The 21,693-nt window shown below is 38.2% G+C and overlaps 1 protein-coding gene across 1 annotated transcript in view; it reads left to right on the forward strand.

Moving 5' to 3' along the window:
* The first annotated feature begins 1,537 nt into the window (after positions 1-1,537).
* Positions 1,538-21,693, forward strand: part of MMS22L (MMS22 like, DNA repair protein) — a 166,168-nt gene continuing 146,012 nt past the window's right edge. The window contains exons 1-4 of the mRNA XM_036767929.1: positions 1,538-1,593; positions 2,017-2,186; positions 4,809-4,934; positions 6,765-6,814. Coding sequence (XP_036623824.1) covers positions 2,032-2,186; positions 4,809-4,934; positions 6,765-6,814 — 331 coding nt within the window. The 5' untranslated portion in view covers positions 1,538-1,593; positions 2,017-2,031. The remainder of the gene's footprint in view (positions 1,594-2,016; positions 2,187-4,808; positions 4,935-6,764; positions 6,815-21,693) is intronic.

The raw sequence follows: 21,693 nt of genomic DNA on the forward strand, positions 1-21,693 counted from the left end.
TATATATACACATATATACATATATATACACATACATATATGTATGTATGTGTATATATATGTATATACTTATACATATCTTCCCTGTGAAATCTTCACATTTTATTTACCTCATACAAGGGGAAAGCAGAAAATACTGAATTGAAGCAGGGTGGATTTAAAATAGCCAGGAAAAACTGCCTGGCTCAAGAGGAAGAGATACTGGGTTGTGGTTGCTTCGAAAATTGAGACTGGAAAGTCTCTTTTAATAGATTCGTTTTAAGAACATGAAACTTGTGTGCTATATGCCCTTCTCCTCCACTTCTCCCTTTTAAATCCAGATGTCCAAATCACCTTTGTAGGAAGCTTGGACTTCATGGCCCTAGCTCTTTAATAACATATGGTCTTATTTTCTATCTCTTAGGTTTCTTGGTTTCCTCTAAAACTCTGCTCAAATCCCGTCTGATACAGGAAGCATTTGTTACCCTCAATCTCCTCCCTTCCCAGTTTCAGTTGTTTTCTCTTCTAAGGTAACTTTCCATCTATGCTGTATAAATTATGTATATATCACTTACATATCTAATCATGTATATATCTACTTACACCTTTGTCTCTTATTCGGGCCTAAGTTCTTTTGCGAACTGGGGCTGTGTTTTCACCTTTCTCTGTACCTTGTGCTACTATCTACCTAGCTCATGATAAACGTTTAATGGTGAAGAACTGACCTTCCAAAAAACAAACCCTAGGTTCAACTCCCAGGTGTACCATTTTACTATGTGACCTTGGACAAGTCACTTCATCTCTCTGGGCCTCAGTTTCCCCATTTGTAAAAGCGGGGGTGGGGGGGCGGTTGAATTAGATTTCCCATACCCCTTCCCTCAGGCTGGCAGCCAGGAAGACTTTTTGAGTTCAAATCTGACCTTACTAGCTGTGTGATCCTGGACAAGTCATTTGACCATGTTTTCCTCCGTTTCCTCATCTGTAAAATGGGCTGGAGAAGGGAATGCCAAAGCACCCCAGGATCTTTGCTAAGAAAACCCCAAATGGGGTCATAATGAGTCATATAGGGCTGAAATGACTGAACAAGAGCTTTCCAGGTCTAAATCTACGATCCTAAATTCCACGAAAGTAGGGGTCCAAGAGAAAATAGCTCTTGAATTCAGGGCTTGAACAACAGCAATACGGCAACACGCCAAATAACTTCAGCTTCACTCTCGGGACTCTTCAAGTAGCCCCGTGAAAAGGGGGTAGTAGTGTTAGTAAGTGCGCACGCGCAACTCATTCCCTTTCCAGTCGCAGCTCCGCCCCAGCCCACTGATTGTCGTCACTCTTGTTCAATGGGAAGGTCGGAAAGAATGGAGTCCCCGGGAGACCTGCTCTCGCGAGATCTTCCTGTCTCCAGCGCCAGGCCGGGACGCCCAGGGTTTGCGAGCAGGGAGGAGCCCGAACTTGGGGCGGGGCGGGCTGATTGCCCGGCTAAGCCCCGCCTCCCCCTGCGCGCGCGAGCGCGTGGTGGCGGGAATTTCACTTGTTCCGGCCGGGGCGCCCAGCGGTGGTGGCTGGCCTGACCCCCTGAGCCTGGGCGGAGCGGCCGGCGTGGTGCGGGGTGGTCAGGTACTGATTCCCCGCTCCTTTCTCCATGCCAAGGATAGCCAGGTCCTGCCTCCCCTCCCCAGACCAACCCTCTGTGCGGGATAGGCGCCCTGGGGAACTGCGCCTGAGACAGGAGGGTGCCCAGCCCGGAAACGTGCAGAGGCCGGGCCTGCCCGCCCCCTCCCTTTTTTGCTGTCTTCATCCCCGCTTGTCCGACAAGTCTAGGAACGGGGGAAGGGACGGAATAGGGGCGTCTGCCGCAACCCCTTCAGCACTCCATTTTACAGAGGAGAAAACTGAGGCTCCTCGCTGGCTACCTTGTCAGCATCCCAGCCAGTTTGGACAGTCTCCTTCCAACCCTGCTGCTCTCACTTTTCATTCCCCCAGTTGAGACCGGCCTGCTTGTGCCGATTTAAAACCACAGCAACCCAAAACTGATTTCAGGGAACAGTGTAAGCAATGGATGGCCACCCCGAGGCGTCTTCATACGTTACCGAAAGTTTGGAGCTGGAGCTGGAGACGGAATGGTGTAGACCCCCTTGCTTTTCTTGTGCCTCTGATGGAAGGAAAAGTTTTTCTCCAGATTCCCACCTGGCAAGTGGATCTCTGAAGAGGTAAGAACTGGGAGCTTTGTTCTCCCTCGTTAGTTCATCACTGACTTTGTTGTGAACGGCTAGTTCATAAGAGTTTATCAACTCCTGAATATGGTACTGATTCGTGGACAGATTTTGGTACTGCTCTTGCCATGCTTAAGAAACACCCTTGGCCTCATACGCTTAAATCCTGCTCTTGGTGAGAGCATCCCCAAGGTGGTTCAGGAGAGCCAAGATCTGACATTAGGTGGACTTTTCTGAATGGTCTCAGTTTGGTGGTGGAAGGTAGAAGGCTTGAAGCTCTTTTAGTTGTATATTAACAGAGAGCTGTTAAACTGTAACTTCCTTAGAAGGCTACTAAGTTTTGGCATAATTTTTTCCTCACTTTTTTCATTCACATATGTATATTACATATACACATACATACACTCACATATCTATGTATATGAGATGAAATATATATTTCTCCTTCATATATATATTCACATTCATTTTCAGGATATGTGTGTGTGTGTAGCCTGAAAACAGGTATGATTTTTTTTTTAAAAAAGCATGTATGAAATTTATTCATTCACACGAGTTTTGAATTTTAAGGTAATACTTTCACAAAGCTACTTACTCTCAACATTTTGGATCTCCTCTTTTGAAATTGCTTTCAGTTTACTTATCAACCCAGAAATTTAACTTGTCATTTTTATTATCTTTTTTTCTTTTGAACTTTTATATTTATCCATTAACAAGCATTTATTTTCTCTCTCTCGCATCTGCTTCCCCCCTCTTGAAAAACAAAACCCTTGTAGAAATATGCATTACCAAGCAAAACAAATTCCCACATTGGTCATGTCCAAAAATATACTTCTCATACTTTATCTTGAGTCAGTCACCTCTCTCAGGAGAATGGGTAGCATGCTTCATCATCAGTGATCAGAGTTCTTAAGTCTTTCAAAATTGTTTGTCTTGACAATGTTGTCCTATAAATTGTTCTTCTGCTTCTGCTCACTTCACTCTTCATCATTTCAGACAAGTTTTAGAAGGTTTGTCTGAACCCATCCCTGTCCTCATTTCTTGTAGCACGTTAGTATTCTATTACATTCATTTACCATAATTTGCTCAGCCATTCCCCAAGTGATAGGCACCCTTTTAGTTTCCAGTTCATTGTTACTACAAAGAGCTGCTACAAATATTTTTGTGCATATAAACCCTTTCCTCTTTCTTTGGTCTCTTTGGGGTATAAACCTGTTAATGGTATCACTGGATCAAAGGGTTTGCACAGGTTAGTGAATTTGGAGGCACAGTTCCAAATTGGTTTCCAGAATGACTAATAGTTTTCCTGCAACCTTTCCAGTATTTGCCATTTTCCTTTTTTGTTATCTTTGCCAGAGGTGGAACCTCAGAGTTGCTCTTTATTTTTATTTCTCTATTAGTGATTTGCAGCATTTTTTTCATTTGGCTATTGATAGCTTAGATTTAAACACTTGAAAATTGTCTGTTTATGTCCTTTGATCATTTATCAATTGGAGAATGGCTCTTATTCTTATAAATTTGAATAAGTTCTTTGTATATCTTGGAAATAGATTTTTAATAGAGAAACTCAGTTGCAAAAATGTTTTCCTATGTAACTGTTTCCTTTCTAATTTTAGTGACTTGGTTTTGTTTGTACAAGAACTTTTTAAATTTATATAATCAAAATGATCTATTTTAGCCTGCATCCGTAGTTTTAAAAAAAGTATTTTTTCCTTGGGTCTCTAGTTTATTTACTATATAACCTTTTATAGTTAAATCATGTATTTATTCCAGTGTGATCAATCACTATTCAACAGGCTTTGCTCAAAATGACTTTTAACTAGATGTCAAAGTCAAACAAACTTCCTAACAGGACCAAGATTTGCCATCATTAATCAAGAGAGTATGTTGTGACCTAATTCTGTTTTTAAAAGATTACTTCATAGGGACATCTTGCAAATTACTATCTCTGAGGCGTACATTGACCTATAGCACACCAGGCTCTTTATCATTCCTGGGTACTTTAATTAGTTACAAGTTTTGAAGTGAATACTTTGTTGCCTAATAGTTCTAAACTTGAGGGAAGGGGTCATGTTTTATTAATTTTGTCTCTGAATCTCGGATATGGTAGGTATAGGATAGATGTCTTATTGTCAGTCTGTCATCCATTAATTAGTATTTATTAAGTGCCTACTGTGTGCCAGTTACTGTGCTAAGCATGTGGGATATAAGGAAAGCAAAAAAAAAAAAGTCCTTTATCTAGGAGCTCACTGTAATGGCAAGACAACATGCACACAGCTACATAGAAACAAGATGTGTATAGGATAAGTTAGCGGTAATCTCAGAGGATTAAGGAAGACTGGGAGAGGCTTCTTGCAAAATGTAAGACTTTAACTGAAACTTGAAGGAAGCCAGAAGATAGAGAAGGGGAGGGAGAGCATTCCATGCATGGAGGATCGGCAGCAAAAATGGAGTCAAGAGATGGAGTGCTGTGTGCAAGGAAAAGAAAGGGTGATGTTATTGAGTGAACTAATTGTCGTCATACATTAAAAAATGTTTTGTCATGCAGCATGTAGCACAATACTTTCTTTGAAGTATATACCAAAATGCTATGACTGAATCCAAATGTTCATATTTCAGATTGATGCTTAGCTTGGACCCTTTACCAACCAACTTTGAAGACGATATAGTGGAACTCTTTGGCTTCCAGTGGGTTACTGAAATTGCGTTAGTGAATTCTTCTAAGGATCTCTTTTCTTTATGCAGGTATGTTTTTTTGTGTGTGTTTCTTTTTAGGAGGTTGGAAGGAGTAGCATTGGTGAGCAGGTAGTGATGGACCTACTTCTTTAGAAGCCAGAAAGTCATAGAACTTAACTTTGAACATTTTAAAGTAAGATTAAGATGTTTAGTAGTCTCATCTGTGAGATCAGTGATCTATATTATTTATCTTCTACATCTTTCCAACAAAAGTAAGTTTGACTGAGTCATCTTTTTAATGTGTTTCTTAATTAACCTATTCTTTATGGCCCTTCATATTTTTTCGCTGTTTTACAACTTAAGTGACCTTGTGTAAATGACTTCATCTGTCCAGGTCTTGTATGTGATTGGTTGTGATTTCTGAAGTCCCTCCCAGTGATCCTATGACCCTAAATTATCTAAAAGTGGGGAGGAAATTTAAAAAGACACTTTGCTTATCTAAATGTTGAGCCCTTTTGATGACTTGTGGAACTTAGACTTAAAATTTCAAAATCTCTTCCTGGTTGTATAAAAAAAATGTCAAATCTACCTTGATAATTCTTTGAAGTTGTTATTGACTGTAGTAGAAAACTCAAGAGAGTGACATCATCCAAAGGCCCATAGTAAGAAAGTTTTCTGATACATGTGAAAGGGAATTGAATAGTCTAGTTCTTTCCTACATATGGGAGACTATTCTGGGAGACCTGGGTTAAGGTTGTTTCTATGGAGCAAAGTTATGGAATGAGAGGATTTTATAGATAATAAATGTAGGTTGACTGTTCTAAGAATTGAGATGGGAGCTGACAAGTGTCAGGCACTGGCATCTTAAGTCAGTAGTGCCTTAAGTAGCAGCTTATATGGTAGATAGAATGCTGAACCCATTCAGGAATATCTGGGTTCTGATCCTGCCTTCCATACTTAATTGCTCTGTAAACATGGGCAAGTCACATAAATTCTCTGTGCTTATTTCTTCATCTATAAAGTGGTTATAATAATACCAGTAGAGCCTATCTAAGAGAGTGATTGTTGTGGATCTCAAAGGAATTAATGTGTGAAGAATTTGGAAACTTTAAAGAGCTATATTTATGATGACAATTATATCTATGTGTAATAAACTGTTATTATTATCTGATCAAAAAACACCAGTCCCTCTTGATATTTCCCTTTTTTGAGTTCTAATTGCATTATTATATATACTATCCTGTTTAGTCCAGATCTCATTATCATAAGATGTGGAAATTCCTTCCAGGAATGCAAATCACCTGTAATGGCTGGTCTGAGAGAGTTGACTAGTATACTGAGAAGTTGGGTGACTTAATTCATGGTAACATATAGGAGTATATAGGAGAGGCATGACTTGAGCCTATTTCTTCCTGACAGCTGGTTTTTTATCCACTATACCTGAGTGCTTTTCACTGTGCGTTTGTTACTTAATTGCCTCGTTATTTGGTGTGTAAAAGTTTTGTAAGCACATTCAAAGCAAACATAATCTCATACTCAACTCCCTTTTGGCACTAAAGTGAAATGATGTTACAGTTTTTTGTACCTGGATTTTTTAATAGAATGTCTAAGAAGGTCAGAATGTGAGTTGAAAGAGAAAAGTCTCTTATCTTATAGAAAAACTTCATTACTTCATTAGCTGAAATGACCCTTTGAGGATGACTCACTGCTTGTGTTCCCTAAATACTCAGTAGGCACTATGAATTTATGAGATGTTCATTTAAAATATTTCAAAAGGAAAATTCTGATACAAACATAGGAGGAGCTATGTAGTCTGTAGTATTATATTTGGAAATGTTTGCAAGATGGCTTTTCTATCATATATACTATCTGAAATGACTTTCCTTTTATTTAAAACAGGCAACAGATTTACAAATTGGAAACACTATTACAGACCACCTGTGATTTGAGTAAGTTTGAAATATGTTTTAAATATAGCAAAAGTCATTACTGTTCAATAATATGGGATTTCCAGATTTTTTTTCCAAATTGGGGTTTTGTTACAGTAGAGTAATGAAATTCTCATTCTCAGTTTGGAGAACCGGAAGATGAAATAGAACCGATATCTACCTTCTCTGTTGTGAAAAAGCAAGTAAAAAGTTTGTTTGGCTTAGAGGAAGGAAGCAAGGAAGGGAGGGAGGGAAGGTGAGAGGGAGACATTTATTAAGCACCCACTGTGGGCCAGGGACTTGACAAATCACTCCACAATGCTGAGAGATAGGTGCTATTATTACTCCCATTTTAAAGATAAGGAGACTGAGGCAGGTAGGGCTTAAGTGACTTGCCTAGAGTCAGGCAGCTAGCAAGTGTCTGAGGCTGAGTTTGAACTCAGATCTTTCTGACTCCAGGCCTGGTGCTCTTTCCACTGCATTATCTCTCTGCATCTAGGAGATAATGGGAAATGTCATGCACATACTGTCTTAAACCAATTTTCTCTTTTGTCTTCTCTGGATCTTTTATTTTGATAGGAGATATAGTTCAGTTTTAGGGAGCAAAAGTGGTTGGGACATTTGATGCAGGGAAGGAAGAATAGGGAATAGAAAGGCAAATTACTTAGCTGTTGCACAAAGTAGTTCTCTTCTACTGTAAAAGCAAATCACAAAAAGTTGGGTACTTTTGTTACATATTGAGTAGACCCTCTGTGCCTCATTGTGGAATGTAGAAGAATTCTAAGTTGTCTGAGACCAGAACTGTGGGATGAAAGCTCTGGCAAGTCTTAGCACACTGGAAAGGTTCGGAGTTTAGGCTCTTTGTGCATGTTTCTTGTTTGGGGACTAGCTTAGCCAAATTCAGAGAGTCACGTCTTCAGTTTGGCCTCATCATGTTTTGGACACAGTGACTCAGGAAGCTCTCCGTTAAGATGTAGAAAGGTTGTGATTTTCATCATTAGAAGGTATGCCACTGAATAAAACATAAATCATGGAAATAGGAACCGTTTTTTATTTTATTATTGTCTTTTGGCCTTTCTTTGTATTTCTAGTGCTTAGTGGAGTACCTGGCACAGAGTAGGTGCCTAATAAAATGCTTTTTGACTTGTCTTGATATAGTTTTAAAAAAATAAAAATAATTTTAAAAATCATTATTTTCATGATTTCACAAATTACTTGTTATTTCACTCGGGTTAGAGGGAGGGCAGTACAGCAAAATTTCTGTATTTAATCATGAATTGTCCATGGTATAGATATGCTGACACTGGGTAGTAGGGATCTTTATATTATAATAATAATAATAATAATAATAATAATAGAAAGATTCTACAATCGCTAAGCATATAGGTTGTTTCCAATTTTTTGCTATTTTAAATCAAATAGTTATGAATATTTTCTGTAGATAGGTCCTTTTTTCCTCCTTCTCTGATATTTTTGGGTAAGACCCTTCCAAGCAATGGAATTTCTGAATTAAGAGATTTGTTCAGTTTTGTGACTTGTTGCTATATTGTGCTTCAAAATGTGTTTACTAGACTACTTACCTGTCAACAGTATATTAGAACATCTGGTTTCCTGTAGCCCTTTCAACACCTAGGTTTTTATAATTTTTGCCATTCTAGTAGGTGTAATGTGGTGTCTTAGGGTCATCTAGATATGGGTTTCTCTGAGTATTAGGGAATTGGGCTTTTTATTCATTTCATTATTAATAGTTTGTATCTCTTCCTTAGAAAATTGTTCATTTCTTGGCAAGTGAGCCACTGGGGAGTGCATCATATAGATGTGTAGCAGTTACTTCTTATTTCGGAATCCCAGATCTTCATCAGATGTACTTATTGAAAAAAAATTTTCTTCATCAGTATTTTTCTTTTAGTTTTAATGGTATTCCTTTTGATTGCAAAACATCTTTTTCTCTTTATATAATCCAGCCTATGACTTTGTCTCTAATAATTTATTCTATTTGTTTGATGGAAGTGCTTTTCCTCTTAATGGTGGAACCATATATTCCTTTTTCTTTGAATTTTTTATTATTAAAAAAAATTAGTGGTTTAGTACCTCTTTTTAATAAACTCATGAACCAAGTGATGTAATGATCTCATGAACCAAGGGCCTTTTTTTGATTCTGGAAAAGTAATAGAGGAATAAGAGAAGAACAGGACTTAGAGCTAGCTGTTAACTTCAAGCTCTCAAAACTATCTTCCCACTTGCTACTCATCAAAAATAGTTGTAACAAGAATTATTGCTAATTCTTTGAAATTTCTTAAGTTCATACATAGTTTAAAAGCTGAAAGAGACCCGATAGGCCATTCAGTCAAGCTCTCTCATTTTACAGATGGAGAAACTGAGGCACATTGAGTTTAAGTAGTTTACCCACTATCACACAGTTTAGTATGTGCTGGTGTTTGGATTTTAACTGAGGTCTATGGCCTAATGGTGAAGTCTGAGCTCATTGATGTTGCTGATTCCTCCTACAGATGACAACCCATTCATACCCTGTCATCCTTTGCACCATTTGTCCATGTCCTCCCAGAACACTGGGAGCCTGCTTCCAGGTCTCTTCACACTGTATTACTAGATACTGGTGATCATGGAAGCTATCCTTTTGTTATCCATTGCACTTGTTATATGGCCAGTCAATCCCCCTTTCTTATGTTTCATCTTCAATTGTTTTCCCTTAACTTTGCTTTTCTGCTCTTTTTCTTTGATAAGATATTGCATCTGATTCAGGTATGTCTCTGTTGCCTTTTGTGTGTGTGCCCCACAACTCTTAATTCTTTAGAAGTTGGTGTTTCATGAGGCAAAACCATGCAGCATCACTGGAAGAATATTCAGAATAAAAAGAGGGAACTCTATTTCATAGAAAAGGTTGGTGGCCTGACTGCAAAGACAGCTGATTTGGAAATGACTTGCACATCAGTAACCAGTATTTCTTGCTTGCTAAAATTGTGTGTGTGTGTATGTGTGTGTGTGTGTGTGTGTGTGTGTTGTCATATAGTGGTTGCAATGTCCAGGACCTGTTAACCCTTATCTTGAAGACAGTATTCATGATATCTAGACTTGAAGTTTCTTTATAGTCTGTCATGTTTTTTATTTTTCTGAGCCATATTTTCCAACATGTTTCACTGTCTTCTCCTGTGTCCACTTTTGCATTGAAGCCACCAAACATTAAAGCTTATTTTGATTTAATTTAGAAGGTTTTAAACTCTTCACATACTCTTTTCCTACCTCCTCATATTCCAGAATACATGCTACTAATAACTACAGTTATTTTCATGAGGGAGCTTTTCAACTGTTTTTCAGGGGCACTGAAAAGAATTAATTGCCAAGTGATTATGTACTGGAAATGAGCCTTTGCAGCCTTAACTTGTCTCATCCTTGGGAGCAGGCAGTCTGTATTCGAAGCCTTTACAGAATGGCAGGGCCTTTGCTGGCATTGGCTGCATGTCACTGTGAGGCATCTTTGTGAAGAGTGTTAGAGTTTACAAAACTTTTTACCTACATTATCTCATTTGATCCTCAAAACACATCTTACGAGGGGTTTAGTAAAAGTATTATTTTCTCCTTTTTATAGATAAGGAAACAGAAGCTCAAAGGCAAAATGTCATAGCTAAGTTAAAGAGGCAGGGCTCAAACCAACGCTTTTAACGCTACTTTTATAAGTAGCGTTCTATAAGTGTTTGTTAGTTTTCATTTATGCAGAATTTACCATATTTTCAAAATTCTTCATGCTGGGTATGAAATTAATGTATAGAAATTCTTGTTCATGTACTCTTTTAATGCACTATTTATGTAGTTTCATTGACTAATGAATCAGTACGGCTTGAAATTTCGAGAAACTTTTCCCCCTTTTAGTAAAAATAAATCTTAAAAGTTCACCTTGATCATTCACATTATAACAGAGATATTGTTTTTCAGTACCTGATCAGTGTTTACATTACCAGGAAAGCTTTATTTATTTAGACAACATTGTTTATGGAGTTAATTTGTCTTTCTGATGGAATTAATGAAATGGGAACACTACAAAACAGTTCGTTTGAATTAAGCCATAAGACATGACAGGCAGCCCATTTCTGAATGATTGTTGCAGACTTGGGCATGTTATCAGATTTAGGATTCAGACTTATGACCATAGATTGTCAGAATTGGAAGGGGCCTGACGTATCACTAGTCTAACCAGTACCTAGAACAAAAACCCTCTTTACAACACTTTTGATTTTGACATTCTGAAAAGTTTCAGTAAAACCTTAGAAATGCTTTGTTGTATATCCTGTAGATTATTTCTATAGTGATATCATGATGTAGGGGGGTCTTGCCACACTTAACATCTTTTTTTTTTTCAAATTTTAAACATTTTTATTTAAAGTTTTGAGTTCCAAGTTTTATCCTTCATTCCCTCCCTTTCTTCCCCGCTCCTGGAGACAGTAAGCAATCAGATATAGGTTATACATGTGCAGTTATGTAAGACATTTCCATTCTAGTTATTTTGTATAAGAAGACTCAAATAAAAGAAGAAAATGAAGAAAGAAAGTGAAAAATAGTATGTGACAGTCTGTATTCAATCAATATCAGTTCTTTATCTGAAGGTGGATAGTATGCTTCATCATTTGTCCTATGACATTGTCTTGGATTATTGTATTGCTGAGAATAACTACATCATTCACAGTTCTTCATCAAACAGTATTGCTGCTAGTATGCACAACATTCTGGTACTGTGTTCACTTCACTATGCATCAGTTCATGTAAGTCTTTCTAGGTTTTTCTGTGTTGTAAAAGGAATTTGGTAGGACTGCTTCCTTGCCTATTTTTCCAAATAGTTTATATAGTATTGGGATTGATTGTTCTTTAAAAATTTGGTAGAATTCACTTGTAAGTCTACCTGGTCTTGGGGATTTTTTCTTAGGAAGTTCATTGATGGCTTTTTCAATTTCTCTTTCTAAGATTGGGTTAATTATTTTATGTCTTATGTTATTCTGGGTAATTTAAATTTTTGTAGACATTCATCCATTTCATTTAGATTGTCAAATTTATTGGCATGTAATTGAGCAAAATGGCTCTTAACAATTGTGTTAATTTCCACTTCATTGGTAGTGAATTCACCCCTTTCATTTTTGATACTAGTAATTTGGTTTTCTTCTTTCCTTTTTTAATCAAATTAACCATGGTTTATCTATTTTATTGGCTTTTCATAAAACAAGCTTCTAGTTTTATTTATTAGTTCAAGGGTTTTCTTTCAATTTTATTAATCTCCTTTGATTTTCAGGATTTCCAATTTTTCTAGTTTTTTAATTGCATGCCCAATTCATTGATCTGCTTTTTCTGTATTTTACTGATGTCAGCAATTAGAGACATACGTTTTCCCTTAAGTAACACTTTGTCTACATCCTATAAATTTTGGTATGTTGTCTCATTGCTGTCGTTTTCTTTAATGAAATTATTGATTGTTTCTATTATTTATTCTTTGGCCCATTTGTTTTTTAGGATTAGATTATTTAATTTCTAATCTCTCTTTCCATTGTCCATTATTGAATGTAATTTTTATTGCATTATGATCTGGGAAAGGATGTGTTTACTATTTCTGCTTTTCTGCATTTGGTTGTGAGGTTTTTATGTCCTAATATTTGGTCAGTTTTTGTGTAGTTGCCATGTAGTACTGCCTTCTTATTCCTATTTGGTTTTCTCCAGAGATTTATCATATCTAATTTTTCCAGAATTTAATTCACCTTCTTAACTGCTTTCTTGTTTATTTTTTGGTTAGATTTATCTAGTTTTGAGAGGGGAAAGTTGAGGTTCCCCACTAATATAGTCTTATTATATATTTCCTCCTGTAACTCAACTTCCCCTTCAAAAATTTAGATACTATACCATTTGGTGCATATATGTTTAGTATTAATATGACTTCATTGTCTGTGTATAGCAGTAAGGCAAAATTCATGACCTCAGAGAGGACCATGGGTATGCCTGGATGATTCAGAGTCACAAAGTATAAGACATTCTCTAGGTACAAGGCAGAGGAAGTATAACATTTATTTAGACTCCAGGGGATCAGATTCAAGGACCAATGCCCCCGATTTGATATTGTGGCAATAATATTCCAAAACCGATAAGCCCACCTCACTGTAGTAACAAGGAAATTATAACAAAATATTATAGCAAGGAACCAAGGCATACTTGTGCTTCCCCTCGATGCTAGCTCCTTTCTATAAGATCACTTATGAATCCTAACTCTCTGCTCAGTACTCTCTCCTACAGCTCTGCTGACTCCAGGTTCCTTGATCTTTGCAACTCTTGTTCATCACTCTCTGCTCTGCACATGCTGGCTCTCTGCTTCTGAATCCTGCCGCTCTCGGCTCCCTGCTTCCAGCTCCATTCTTCCAGTTCCGCTCTAAGTCCTCAGTTCTGCCCTGCTCCAAGTTCTGTCTCTCTTTTTATACAGTCCCAGGAGTCATCTGATTGAGTAGAACTCAGGCACATACAATTGGCTTTGGTCTTAGCAACTACCCTTAGGCCCCTGAGGGCTTCATACTTCTCTCAGCCTAGCAAACTAGTTTGCTAACTAGCCTGGGCCTCACATCTAGTTAGTGAAAGGGTGTGTGTATGTGTCTACTCAGACCTCTTTTTGTTGGCCCCACCTGAAGCCTATTCAATGGAATGGGTGGGGTAAGATCTTTCACTTACGCTATAGTACCTTTCAGCAAAATATCTCATTTTGATTTTGGTTTGTCTGAGATCGTGATTGTTACCTCTGCCAATCTGCCAGAGGGGTGGGGCCCTGCTGCCGGGTTGCTATGGAAATAATGTCTCTCTGTTGGTAGGCCCCAGATGCTTTTGGCTGGCTCTGTGATGGGCTTCACTACTGGTCAGCAATGGGGTCAAGGCCTGGCTGGTGGCTTGTGCTGGGGGTGGGGTCACTGGGATGGAGTCTTGCTGTGCTGCATAGACTGCTCACTTGCCCACGGCCCTGCTGGCTTGCAAGAGGGTGGGGTCTTCATGGTGGATTGTGCCAGTTTTGGATCCTTGCTGCAGGACCCCTGCTGTGAGGCTGGCTGCTACTGCCCTTGGACCTCACTCCCCTCCCATTCCAGTGAGACAGACCTTTTCTGCTGGGCTGGTAAGCTATTTCCCTGCTTCTATATCAATTCTGAGGCAGCTTTTTAGTTGTTCAGAGGGGAATTTGGGAGGACTTTAGAGGATTCTTTCCTTACTCTGCCATCTTGGCACTGGAAGCCCACATTTAACATCTTGTCTTTGACAAACTAGTGGTAATGCTATAAAAATCTTTTTTTTTTTTCCAGAACTCTGCTTCATTCCATATTAAGAAAATTTACTCTAGATTTACTGAAGAGGAGTTTGTAAGCCTTTTCATCATCACCTCCCTTCTTTCATGGCCCTGTAATTAACTTGTAATATGTTTTCTTTTTGGCCTGGATGCAATGTTAGAATCTCTTAAGAATAATAAATAATCCTGCTGAATAGTATGCATGTATCTATTTCCTAGAGGCTATGCCTAATTATAGGTGCATAGATCAAGGTGCAGGGGACCTCAGAGGCCATTGAGCCTAACCCCTCCTTTTACTTGCAGTATTTCTCCTTTACCTGATAATTCTGGAATTTGGCAACAATATTCCTTGGTATTTTCAATTTGGGATCTCTTTCAGGAGGTGATCGGTGGATTCTTTCAATGACTGTTTTACCCTCTGGTTCTGTGACCTCAGGACAATTTTCCATGGTAATTTCTTGAAAAATGCTGGCTCTTTTTTTCATCATGACTTTCAGGTAGACCAATAAGTCTTAGATTATCTCTCCTGGATCTATTTTCCAAGTCAGTTGTTTTTCCAATGAGGTATTTTATGTTTTCTTTTATTTTTTCATTCTTTTGATTTTGTTTGACTTCTTGATGTCTCATAAAGTCATTAGCTTCCACTTCTTGCCCATTTCTAATTTTTAGCGAAATGTTTTCTTCAGTTAACTTTTGTATCTCCTTTTCTATTTGGCTGATTCTACTTTTTAAGGAGTTGCTTTCTTCAGTGTACTTTTTTCCCATTTTGTTAATTGTATCTTTAAAGGAATTGTTCAATTTTTCTTTTGTCTTTTTAATTTGACTTTTAAAAATTCTTTTTGAGCTCTTCCAAGAAGGCTTTTTGGGCTTGAGGCCAGTTCACATTCCCGTTTGAGGTTTCCAGATGTGAGTATAGCAACAATGCTGTCCTCTTCTGAATTTGTGTTTTGATCTTCCCTGTCCCCATAATAAGAATCTATGTTCCTGTTTTTCTTTGTTGTTTCTTGCTCACGGTGTTTGCCTTTTTCTTGATTTTTAAAGTTGATCTCTGCTTCTGGGGCACAGGGGCACTGTCCCACACTTGTGCTAGGGGCTAAGGGTCTGTTTATTGGCTTTGTGTGCTGGGACCTCAGCTTCTGGCAGCTGGATGCTGTAGAGGCTGTGGCTTATCTGGTGCTGAGTTGAAGTTGCTGGTGGTGGGAGCTAGTGGTGGTGGCTGGTGTGTATCGATGCCAAATGGAGTTTTACTGCATTTCCCTTGGGTTACACTGAAGCTTATGGGGTGAGGTGTGGGGGTGGGGTGGTCTGGCCCCTGAAGGTTGCCTCCTCTCCAGGGGCTGTGCTAGAGCATGGGTAGGCTCAGCTGCTGGTGGACATCGGTCTGTCGTACAAGTGGTAGCTCTTCGTGCTGGTATCTGCTGGTTCCCCTGTCTGTGCAAAGGCACATGGGGAGTCCTGGTGTTGGCAGTTGCCCACCCTACCATCCTGAGGCGCAGGATCTCTCGCTTGTCAGGCTGCCTCCCAAACTGTACTGGTCCTTTTCAGGCACAGCAAGAGGAAGCTTTCCCATTAATCCCCCTACCCTTGAGCTAAAAAATTGCTGCACCCCATCTTTCTGCTGCCTCCACTGTTCTGGCATTTTTCCTGGGGCAGTATTTTCTGGGGTTTTCAAGGTCAGTAAGGGAGAATGAGAGGGACTTACTGCTTACTCTGCCATCTTGGCTACCGGAAGTCACTCCTCCTTTTACAGATGAGGAAATTGAGGTTCAGAGAAGTTGAGAGACTTATGCAGAGTCACACAGCTATGAAGTGCTCAAAGCAGGATTCAGACTCATGTAATGTGACTCTGAACACAGTACTCTTTCTATTGTCCTGTGTTGCCTTCCTGTGGATCATAGGATGTTAGTGCTGGAAGGGACCTTGGAGGAGGCTGGATGAAAAGTTTTCATTTTTTAGATAAAGAACCTGAAGTTCGCAGAAATCCAAGGACTTGTTTGATGTCACTGACCCAGTTAGCTTAGCTGATTTGAACCTTGGACCTCTGAAATGAAATTCTGGGCTCTTTTTGCTGTCTATGTTGTGATCTTTTCCTAAACCAAGTATAGCTGTGTGGGACCTTTGGTGACCAAGACTTGCCTGTGATATAGTATAATTTGTATCTGTGTCCTGCTCCTTTCTTCTATTTTTTTTCCTTTTGTTCTCTGCAGTCCATCACTACAACAAAACTGTTCAACTTTGTGATTTGGAGTTAAGAGATTTAAAAGTGTAGGACGTGGTTTCCTTTCTCTTTTATCAGGGACTCCATTAAATATTTATGTTTTTCTAAAGATTTCTTTGAGGATTTGAGATAATTTAGATAGTTGAAATAGGTAAATGAGAATTGTAGGGTCATAAATTTAGAACTGGAAGGGACCTCTTGTTATCTAGTCCAGGGCTTCTTAAACTTTTTCCCCTTGAGACCTCTTCAGCACTTCTTAAACTGTGGGTTACAATCTCATATGGGGTAAGAAGTGCTGAAGTCCAATCCTCTCATTGGGTGTCCAGGGAGGTTAAGTCACCTGCCTTGTGTCACAGAAGTAGTGAGAGGGAAAAGGAAGGTTTGACTCCCAAATAATTGCTATTTCTACTGAACCTTATGATTAATTAAGTACTGCCATTGTGCACTAACATTAACTTTAAGCTTTCTGGCAGTTAGGGTAAAAAGAGAAGCTCATTAAGTTATAGAGTTTTATAAAAGAACATATAGGCTAAAGAGATGAAGTTATTTCTGGCCCTGAATTCTAGGACTTTGTTGCTTAGTTCTGTGTGTAGGGATGGTTGGTGAGGTAATAAACAGTGTCTTCGACTACAGTTTTGTAGAAAACACAGAAATATTCTTCAAATGGCCATGAAATATTGGTACTTTAAAAAATGAGAGCATAACCTTATGTCTTCACACAGTGAAGGAGGTTCTTGGGGAGCAAACTCTAATAGCTTAATATGAGTACTCTCTCCATCAGTGCACATTACAAGCCGGGTCCGTTATTTCCCACAGCAGAGTCTTGTCATATTTGCCTTTAAATCCTCCACTGATCTATCTCTATTTGGAGCTAAAAAACATATTATACAATACTTTGCTTTCTGATGACCTGACTTAATTTAGGGAACATGGAGTAGATCGTTAAAACATCTCTTAAATCTGTTTCTCAGTTGAACTTTGGGCAAGTTCTGGAAATGCTGCCTCTTCCCAGTTGAATTCTCTAATGCATAGGCCTATTTGTAACAGGGATAAGAATAGTTTATAATTTATGTAGAACTTACTATATGCCAGGCATTGTGCATATAGTAAAATTATAATTGTTATCTTATTTGATACCTTGGGATGCAAGTGCTATTATTATCCTCATTTTACAAATGAGGAAACTGAGGCAAGCAGAGGTTATGTATCTTGTACAGAGTCACACAGCTTATAAGTACCTGAGACTGGGTTTGAACTTAGGTCTTCCTCACTCCAGACCCAGTGCTCTGTCCACTGTGCCACCCCACAGCCTGTCAAACATTGGTACCCAATGTGCAGAACTGACATTCTCTTTTGTAAAAATTTAGGAACCTCATTTATATTCTTATGCAGATAGAAGAAGGGTCATCCCACTTCTTGGAGGTAGGCCAGTGAGGTGGCTGTGAGTAGAACCAAAAGGTTTCTCTAAAGGGAACTTTGATTTAGCTCACTCATTAGATAGGCACTCAGGTGAAACTCTTGATTTCTGAATAAATTGAATTCAGTTCAGTAGATATTTATTAAATATATCTTATGGTGCAAGGCATTTTGTTAGATTCAGGGGAGGAGAAGCTGGAAAAAATGATAAGATTCCTGTCCAAAAGACCTTTGTAATCTAAAAGGGGGATAGGAGAGAAGAGCAGTGGCAGAGTGAATATTGTGCTCAGTTTGGAAGTTGGAAGACCTGGGTTCAAATAAGACTTCCAAAATTTATAAGCTGCCTGACTATTTGTAATTCGCTTATCCTCTCTAAGCCTTAGTTGTCTCATCTATAAAATGGGGGTGGTGTGTGTGTATGTGTATGTATGTGTGTGTAAGTTGTAAAGCATAGGAATTATTTGGCTTTATATTTATGCTTTATAAAACTCATTTGAAAAACCTATCTGGATTAAGTTTTTTCTTTGGAGTTCATTTATGGCTTGTTATGTATATCTTTCTGATGGAGTCTTGTTTTGTAGTTTGTTAGTCTAAGTATTTTTATATCTGTAAATCTATCCATTTTGTTGGCATATATTTATGTATTATGGTTCTTGATGATTTTCAAGTTTTCTACCTTATTTTGGTTCTTCTGTTTTTTTTTTTATTTTTTTCTTTTAGTTGCATCCGCAGTTAATAAGTCTTCTTTTTTGCTCAATCAGCTAGAATTTATTAAATGCCTATGTTGTGTCACACACTGTGGTAGGTGCTGGAGATACATAGATATAAAACGGTTACTACCTTCTGGGACCTTACATTCTCCTGTTAACATGTGCAGAGAGAGAAATTTTCCTTTAATGACATTATTAGCTGTATCCCTTAAGTTTTGGTAATGTTTTCTTATTGTTGACATTTTTCTGATATCAATTCTTTGCCCACTTATTATTTGGGATAATACTTCATTTCCATTTAAATCTCTCTTGGTTCCCCTATCGATTCCAGTGTTTATTTTATTTCTGCTCTGTAAAGGATATATATATATATATATATATATATATATATATATACTATTTCTGCTTGTTTAAAATTTACTTATGAGTACATTATCACATTTCATAATGGTATGTTGAGGGATGAAAAATATACTGCTTAATATACCCCTTAATTGTCTGTAGTAACAAGTTTTTTCAACTTTCTTTTTAGATTACTAATTTTTTTTTTCTTTTTATGTATTTTTGTAGTCAGGTCATTTAGCAGTCAGTATGTGTTTACTAAATGCTTACTGTATGTCAGGGAATATACTAAGGTCTGGGGATACGAAGAAAAGCAAAGACACATTCATTGTCTGCATTCAGGGATATAGTGTTCACCAGGAAGAAAACATTCACGTAATTATGTAAACACGAGATATATACAGTGTAGATGGACTTACCTTCAGAGGGAAGACACAAGGGGACGAGGAGAAGCCTTCTACAGAAGATGGGAGTTGAGCTGAGTCTTGAAGGAAGACGAGGAAGACGGGTTAGGGAACAAAGGAGAACATTCCAGAAATGTGGAAATGAAAGTCCATGGAGTGGGGAGGCAGAATATCATGTGCAAGAATGGCAAGAGGCCACTGTTGCTGAATCGTAAAGGATGTGAAAGGGGGCAAAGTGTAAGGAGACTAGAAGGGTAGGAAGGGACCAGGTTGTGAAAAGCTTGAAAAGCCAAACAGAGGGTTTTATGGATGATCCTGGAGGAAGGTAATAAGAAGCCATGGAAATTTATTAAGTGGGAGAGTAATATGGTCATACATATGCTTTAGGAGTTTTGCTTTTGCAGCTTTCTGAAGGATGAATTGGAGAGCTTTGAGGCAGGGAGATCGCCGAAAAGGCAATTTCAGTTAGTTTTTCCTTTGTGTATTTAGATACTATGGTGTTTTATGCATATTCATTTAATGTTGAAATTAGTTCCTTATCCATGAGAATAATATAGCCTTCCTGGTCTGTCTCTTATTTTAATTTCATTTTTTAAAAATAATTTTAAGTAAAATCAATGCCATTTTTGTTCTTGGCTTCACTGGGCTTCCCCCTCCCCCATAGGACCTTCTCTTTTAACAAAGAAGTACAATTAAGCAAAAGAAATGAGTACATTGACCATGTCTGACAATGTGTCTTGCCTCATCCCTCACCAGCTTTCCTTCATTTTTTTTTGCTGAGAGGAAGTCTGTTTCAGTTTTGTTTCTCTTGACAGCATATATATGTGTGTTTGCATATATATGTATAATTTTTTTTCCCATGACCTTGTCTTGAAACCATTATTTCAACCCTTGATTGAAGGTATTTAGTGAAAATGTAATAAATTCTACTGTAGTTTGTCCTTTTAACTGTATATGAATTCTTATACTTAAAGTATATTTCTTATATGCGACACATGGTTGGCTTTCATTTTCTGATCCATTCTGACCCTTTTCTGTTTTATGGATGAGTTTGACTCCTTCACATTTAAAATTAGAGTTAAGTTTTTTTTCTCCTCCTTCATTCAATCCTGTCAATGTTATCTCACTTTTCAAACAATTAGCACTAATTAACCGAAGTTTTCCTGGAAAGTTATAATTCTAGTATCTCCCTTTCTTCCAACTCACAGCCAAACCACTGCCTCTATCTCCCCTACTATTTTTTTTTTCAGTCAGCCTTAGGTAACTGTTTCTTGTTTGGCTTGAAGCAGTACCCTCCCTGATTCTTTCCTCAAGTCAGATACCTCTCTTCCCCTTCCCTACCATAGCCCTGTTTGTAACTAAGTGTGGTTAAGAAAGCAATACCTTGCCCATTCCTGTAATGTATTCTTCTTTCTACTAAGCATCTCTGTTTCTACCCTCACCTCTTTGTATGAATCTTCACTTGAGACACCCTGATTCCAGATACACTGAGTTTCCTCTTCACCTCACCTTGCCAAGAGCTTTTTTCCTTGACTATCCAAGACTACAGTCTATTTCTTAGTTGCTTCGCTGACCCATAGAAAGTTAACTAGAGAGAACGTGGTTGTCCCAGAAGGAATTATTGAAAGATATTCTGTTTCCTCCATGTAATAAATACTGATTATACTCTGTAACAATTTGTTGTACCAGATAGAGAGCTAGCCTTGGAGTCATTAAGACCTGTCTCTGACACGTCCCAAATGTGTGACCCTAGGTAAGTCACTTAAACCCTCATTGACTCCGGTAACTGTCTAAGCCTAAGATGCAGAGAAAATGCAGCTCTTCATTGGTGGAGAGTTTTTTCCCTGGGTGCTACTTGTACCAATGAAATCAAAGGTCCTGACCACCCCCTACCCTCCCAAAAAAGATTATAGTTGACTTTTCAGGATGAGTTATCCTTATAATTAATCCATTTTCCTTTGCTTTTCTTCATATCATATTTTAACTTTTCATTTCTTGTTGATGAGTAGAACTTTGATGATTTGGATTGGCATTCTTTGGTATGTGACATGTCTTTCTGGTTGTAGGATTTGGAGTCTGAGCACCTTGATTCATAGCCAAGCCTTGCCCCTTGCTAACTGTGAAACACTTAACAAGTTATTTAACCTCCGTGGGCTTCAGTTTCCTCGTATGTAAAATAAAGGATTTATCCGAAATGCTCTGTTAAGGCTCTAATTCTATGATCATGATTTTCTCCCCTTTGGTAAACCCTGGACCTTCTATAGAGGCCTCATGTATTCTTCCAGTTTTGCTACCAAAAGGTGGTTCTAATGTTTCTTGTTGCATCTCTGCATTTTTGAATCACACCTGATCTTTTTTTTGCATGATGTCCATTGTGTCATTAAACATTTTCCAGTTCTAAAACATTGATTTTCTTTTTGCATTTAGCTTTAAGTGATTTTTTCATGAGGCTTTTCCATCACTGTGGTTTTTCCATTGTTATTCCTGGGTTTATAGGT

The sequence above is a fragment of the Trichosurus vulpecula genome, chromosome 7, assembly GCF_011100635.1.
Source record: "Trichosurus vulpecula isolate mTriVul1 chromosome 7, mTriVul1.pri, whole genome shotgun sequence".
Taxonomy (NCBI): Eukaryota; Metazoa; Chordata; class Mammalia; order Diprotodontia; family Phalangeridae; genus Trichosurus; species Trichosurus vulpecula.